The 6,000-nt window shown below is 45.4% G+C and overlaps 1 protein-coding gene across 7 annotated transcripts in view; it reads left to right on the forward strand.

Annotated features, from left to right (window-relative positions):
* Positions 1-4,517, forward strand: part of Arhgap17 (Rho GTPase activating protein 17) — a 92,439-nt gene extending 87,922 nt beyond the window's left edge. For 4 of the 7 annotated variants that reach the window (XM_048460447.3, XM_048460451.3, XM_048460448.3 and 1 more), the window contains one exon: positions 3,673-4,517. In XM_048460447.3, coding sequence (XP_048316404.1) covers positions 3,673-3,803 — 131 coding nt within the window. In that variant the 3' untranslated portion in view covers positions 3,804-4,517. Of the gene's footprint in view, positions 1-229; positions 279-3,672 lie in introns of all 7 variants that reach the window. The other 3 variants (XM_048460449.3, XM_048460453.3, XM_048460450.3) reach the window with 2 other exon arrangements.
* The last annotated feature ends 1,483 nt before the right edge of the window (positions 4,518-6,000 follow it).

Below are 6,000 nucleotides of genomic sequence, written 5' to 3' on the forward strand. Positions count from 1 at the left end.
TAATTGTAAAGAGCTGGGTAAGGGACTAAGGTGAATGCTTGTGGGCAGAGTACCCTGCCAAACTGACTTGGTAGTCCACTCCCCTCCCCAAAGTTCAGGGCTCTGGAGAGCTTTGGAGAAGGGAAGGATTCTCAGTCATTCTGAATGCCAAACTCTCACTGTAACTCTGCAAAGCAGGAGGATTTTAGCAAAGAGTATTCTAATTCAAACGTTTTATTAAATAATTTAGATGTATGACCTGCCATATTCAGTAAGAACTGAAATTGGAATGTTTAATGGTAAGGAAAAGGCAACTGATTGGCCAAAGCATTTTTGCTACTTTATGATCATATTTGTGCACTAATGGCTGTCACTAACCAGTCACCCTAACCCTGCCTGCCTGCATTCCTACTAATAGTGCATGCACTAAGGAGGGCTGGCCTTATCCGTGCTTGCTGTCCATTGTTCTAAGTACTAAATGTGTTCACAGATGTGCAACAGGTGGTTCCTGGGCTGGCCTCATGACTCCTTTATTTGCATCCTTTCCTCTGTGCAGCAGACTTGAGATGTAGTAGAGAGAGCATGTGCTGTAGGGTCGGAGACATTCTTGGGAAGGCACACCGTGGTAAAGGAATTAAATTAGACGGACTAAGAAAGGTTCCAGCAGTCCGTAGTCAGCAGCGGATGAGCGAGTGATGGTTATCTGTTGTCATGTCACATGCCAGCCTAGGCCTTCTAGGACCCAGAGAGGCAGAGGTTAGGGGTACCATTTGTCCAGATCTTCATTTATTATAGTTGCAGAAGTCTGCATATCACCTGCCTTTAAAGGGTGCCTCATTTTGTTTTCTGAAGACATTGCGGTCCATGATCTCATTTGCCTTGTGTGAATTTTACCCCAGCATTTTGATTTTCCTTTACATCCTATGTCATTGCCCACATCGTAGCATAGTACTCACTATTTCACCAGCTACATGTGCTGTTATGACTGTAGCTAAACATTTGCTGGGCTGCTTCTTCTAATTGCAGCTTAATATGTAGACGGCATATTCATGGGAAGTCAGATATTGAGTGAGAGTGAGTATAATCTCCTCTTTGACTAGAACAGTGGTTCTCAACCTGTGAGTCACAACCCCCAGACAACCATCGGAAAACAGATTTACATTAGAACTCATAACAGTAGCAAAATTACAATTAGGAAGCATCAACGAAACAATTTTATGGTTGGGGATCACCACAACATGGGAATGGTATTAAAGGGTCACAGCATCAGGAAGGCTGAGAACCACTGGGCTGGAGTAGCGAGAAACTGACTCTTGTTCACAGATAGAGCTTGGTCAGGGATAGAAGGATCCAGGATGTCAGAACCGAGGACAGAGAGAGACTGGGCAGTGGCAGTGGTGTTTGATGTTTCACTTTGCATTGCATTGCTTTTCAGGGTGTGTTTGGATCTGATATTTGTATGAGTCATTATCAAAATAGCATTTTTGAAGAAAAGAGTTACAACCTAAAGCACATAATCAAAATTATTTGAGTGAAAATTCTTCTAGATCATACCCTAAACTGTAGTATGCCAGTCCTGCCCACTGGAGGGCCTGTTTCCCAAATAAAAATATTCATTCAGCAAAGGGTTCTATTTGTAGGGGCCCTAAGTTCATTACACTGTCTTCACTGTGCCTTGGGGCCAAGGCCTGTTACTTGATGCTCTTTCCTGGATTTCTTGTTATTTATTAAATTATCTGTGATATGAACTTAACTCCAACCAACAAACTTATAGACCAAGCTATATATAGAAAGCATATAAATTCATACCTAGAGATGTGTAGAAGCATTAAAAGAGAAGAAAAGAAGGCTGTGGGTATCTTCTGAAGTAACTCTTTTTTTTGCTGCAGTGAACTGGGTGTTCAAGACCTCAGCCATTATCTCCTCAGATAATGTCTCCTCCTTCAGGACCCTCATGGAGGAATAGCACAGTTCTTGAGGGAGGTAGAGAAATGTAATGTCCAGAGAGCCCAGACCTGCTGGCTTTGCTTCATGTCTGGTTCATGCTGGCTTGTCACCTTGATAAAGTGGTGCCCCAGGGCACCTCCCTCTGTCTGATGGTTGAGGAAAAAAGGAGTCAGCTTGTTCTCTAGGAAGGGTTCATAGCTGGCACACAAGTAGAGATGCTGACAAGCAGAAATCTGGTTAGTATGTCTTTGCATTCTGCATGCTCCACCAGCTCATGCCTGTTCCTTAGTGTTTGTGAACTCTCTGGACTGGCAGTGCCATCCATGGTAGGATAACGGGGGAAGAGACTGAATTTGCAATGGTTTTCTTGTTTGCTGCTGCCTTTGAGTCATGGCTACCTCTCTGCCTGAGGCTGTGAAAAGGGAGGGTTGGAAAGATGTTTGCACCAGCCCACTATCTGCCCATCAGCTACCCAGCTATAGGGTTCATAGTGTCTACTTTGTGCCGGTCATGGCTGTAAGACACTGAACGAGACAGATCTGCCCTTGCCCGGGGTGAGCCACAGGTCTGTGACATCCCTGATTCAGTGCATGCACACTGCTGCTGCTCTGTCTCTGAACCAGGAGATTCAAACCCGTTCCATTGGTTTTCTAGTTACTGTAAAACCTGAACTGTCCGAAATGGCACTGAATGCCCAGGACCTTCAACTTCTCAGCACCTTCATAATCTAGGCATTTCCCCCAGTTATGGTGCAAAGACAAGTCTCTTGATCCTGGAGTCTGTGAGAAAAGGGATATACACCTAGGAAAAAGAAGACCATAGCTCAAAACTGCAGGGACAGAGGCAAGGAGGGGCTTTAAGGGAAAGAACAGAAACCAGTCTCCTGGCTTACCAGTGGGTTTCATCAAGGCCATGTCTGTCATTCACTATGTCCTCCGCAAGCAGATCAGGACCCGGTAGGTGGTAGTCTGGAAGAGAGCTGTGGTGAGCGAAGGGGTCTTGTGAGCATGGAAGGGGAGGAGCAGTGGCTCAAGGACCGTACATTTGCCATCTTACTGAAAGAATTTCCCGTCAACTTAAGAAGACATGGAAAGATTTCAGTGTATTAGTGTTAGAAGAAAGTAATTAGAGATTTGGTGGTCTGCTTTAGTTATCACCATGGTATGTGTACACCATGGGGGGACACTTAACAGTGCCTGGAGACATTTCAGGTTGTCACTCTGTGGGGTCAGTAGTCCGTATGCCACCAGCATCTGGTGGGTAAAAGCCAGGACTTCTCAGCTTTCTACAGTGCCCAGGATAGTCCTGCAACTCAGAACGGCTCAGTCCAGCTTTGACTCAGTAGAGGTTGAGGTCACAGTTTTATCCCCAGAAGGAAACCCTCATAGCCTCAGAAGTTAGTTCTCACCAGGGTGCTCTTCCCCTGCAACTTAGAGGTTGTTAGGAACCCACAGTTAGTCATTAGAGAGCTAGGTGAGAGTGGAGTTTCCTTTGCTCAAAGCAAGCATATTTCAAGGGTCGCATCTCTGAGGGCCGCCCAGGCTCTCAGAAGTACCAGTGGACTATAGTAGGCAATTGTGTCTAGGCTCTCAAGGGCTTCACTTCTCGTGGCTCCTACAGCCTCTAGAAAGGGACTGTGTTTGTATGTGGGCTGACTCAAACCTTCCAGCCTCTCTTCTCAGTGCCTTTGGGGGCATCTTGGACCTTACCCTCACTGATACCATGTTTCTTCATGTTTTTGTCCAGACACCAATTCTAGGGTTTCAGAATCACTTCGCAGCATCTTTCCGGAAATACCTTCAGACTTGGCAAGCAAAGAAGTGCCTGGCCACATTCTGCTGGACATTGACAATGACACAGAAAGTACCGCATTGTGAAGAAAGCCACTTGCCAGCCTTTGGCCCTCCACCCTGTGAGTGGAACTGGGTCAGGCAAGCCTCTGTCCCTACAGACAAAACAGCGAAAGCTTTCAGTGGGAGAAGGAAAGTCTGACCACGCGGGACTAGACTCCCACGGCCCTAGGAGAAGGTAAAGGGCCAGTACTCAAAGCTGAATGACCTGTGTCGTGAAGAAGTTGGATTGTTTTATATAGGACAAAAGTCATGCCAAAAATGATAGAACAAAGAAATACCTACAGTTGAACGAGTATTACTGCTGAAAAATGTATGGGAAGCCTTTGCCCACGCTGTTAACACAGACAGCAACTTGGAATGACTAAGAAGAGACTTACCTATCTATTTAATAAAACACATTAATTATGCAAGTTGCCTACTTCCTGCTACTCGGACTTTGGTTGACACATACCAGAGGGAGCTTCCGTTCCTTCAGACTTGCTGCAGAATCATTTTGTATTAAATACAGTCTGTGTCTCCTCCCCTCCCCAGAACCTTGAGCGTTGATGGCAACTGCTGGCTCTGTTGCCTCATCAAACTGGATGTGAGTCGTGCCTTGTGGATTGCCAGAATATGGAGAGAAATATACTGTTCTTTTTTAAAAAACAAAACAATATAATTGCTACTTGATAAAGACCGAATGTTATTCTAGTTTCATGTTTAATTTGAATTAAATATATTCTGTGGTTTATATAAAAACTTGCTAATTCTTGGAGGCAAATTCTGGCGCGTGCGTGCGTGCGTGCATGCGTGTGTGTGTGTGTGTGTATGTGTGTGATTTGAACGAATAGAAAGATGCTAGCCTGCTATTTTCAGCACTGGAGAGAAGAGGGCTATAGGTTTGAGGCCAGCCTGGGTTATATAGCAAGACTTGGGTGGGGATGGGGACCAGGTATGGTAGTACATACCCATTTCCCAGTATGTGGGAGATACAGGCAGAAGGATCAGATGTTCAAGGTCATTTATCCTCAACTATAGAATGATTTGTAGGCCAGAAAGCACTACATGAGACTGTCTCCGAAAGGTGAAAGAAAGATTAGAGACAAAAACCACATTGGTGGGAAAGACTGCCAAGTGTGAGACCCAGTTGCCTGGTTGTTCCTTAGAAACCTCCCATGGTTAGACTGCTTTGGGGTCGCACAGTCTTAATGTCTTTTTCTGGTCTGTCCAGCTATCTTAGACTCAGAGAAGCTGACTCCCAATGACTTCCAGGGCTTGCGTGTGCATCAGGAATGGTGACTTCATGGGGATTCTCTTTCCAAGTAGCTTGAATGTCCTCCTGCCCATCTAAGAGTAAGACCCCTGGGAAAAGCAGAATGTGAGGCTGTCAGTGCAGACATTTGTTCCTATTGGGGGCCCACAAAGGGTGGCTTTCTTGGTAACAGAGAGGGGAAGACACTGACAGAGTTAGATGCCTGAAACTGCATATTGAGATATCTGTGACCACTTCTGGCTTAGAAGACACTGTGACTGGGCATAGTATCTGCCTGCTTGGAATCCAGGCACTCAAGAGATTGAAGCAAGAGCATCATGGGTTCAGGCAAATCTGAGCTGCAAGCATCCCACAAAATAAACCAAAAATTATACCCTCTGTATATATAGTATCATTATCTCGAGACACACACACACACCTAAGCAAGAACAGTCAAATACTTCTCTTCCCTCAAAGTTCCCTCCACCCCCAAAACAGTTTAAATTGCTGTATTTGTTGATTACACTGATTATATGCACCTAGAAACATTTTCCCCACCTTTTCAATTCCTGTCTGGGGACTGGAGACAGGACTCAGCAGTTAAGAGCATTTGTTCCTCTTGCAGAGAACGCAGGTTCAATTTCCAGCACCCACATGAGGGTTCACAGCTGTAACTCCAGCTCCAGGGGATCCAGTGCCCTCTTCTGACCTCCATGAATATCAGACACTCATGTGGTGCACATATATAAATACAGACAAGGCACACATAAGAGAAATAAATCTTGTAAAAAAATAAGTTGAAGTCTATGTCTGCTAAAGGCTCCCGTGTCTTCCCTTGCCTTTGGTTTTCTTACAGAACCGGCCAAGCCTGTGGGGAGTGTCTGCAGGTTGTACTTAGCACTGCTCCCTCTCCTAGGGCGAACCCTATGTGAGCAGTGCCAACAGCATCCTGACGATAACCCCACTGTGATGCTGCAGCTGTCACACTGG

The sequence above is a fragment of the Myodes glareolus genome, chromosome 7, assembly GCF_982192425.1.
Source record: "Myodes glareolus chromosome 7, mMyoGla1.1, whole genome shotgun sequence".
Classification (NCBI taxonomy): domain Eukaryota; kingdom Metazoa; phylum Chordata; class Mammalia; order Rodentia; family Cricetidae; genus Myodes; species Myodes glareolus.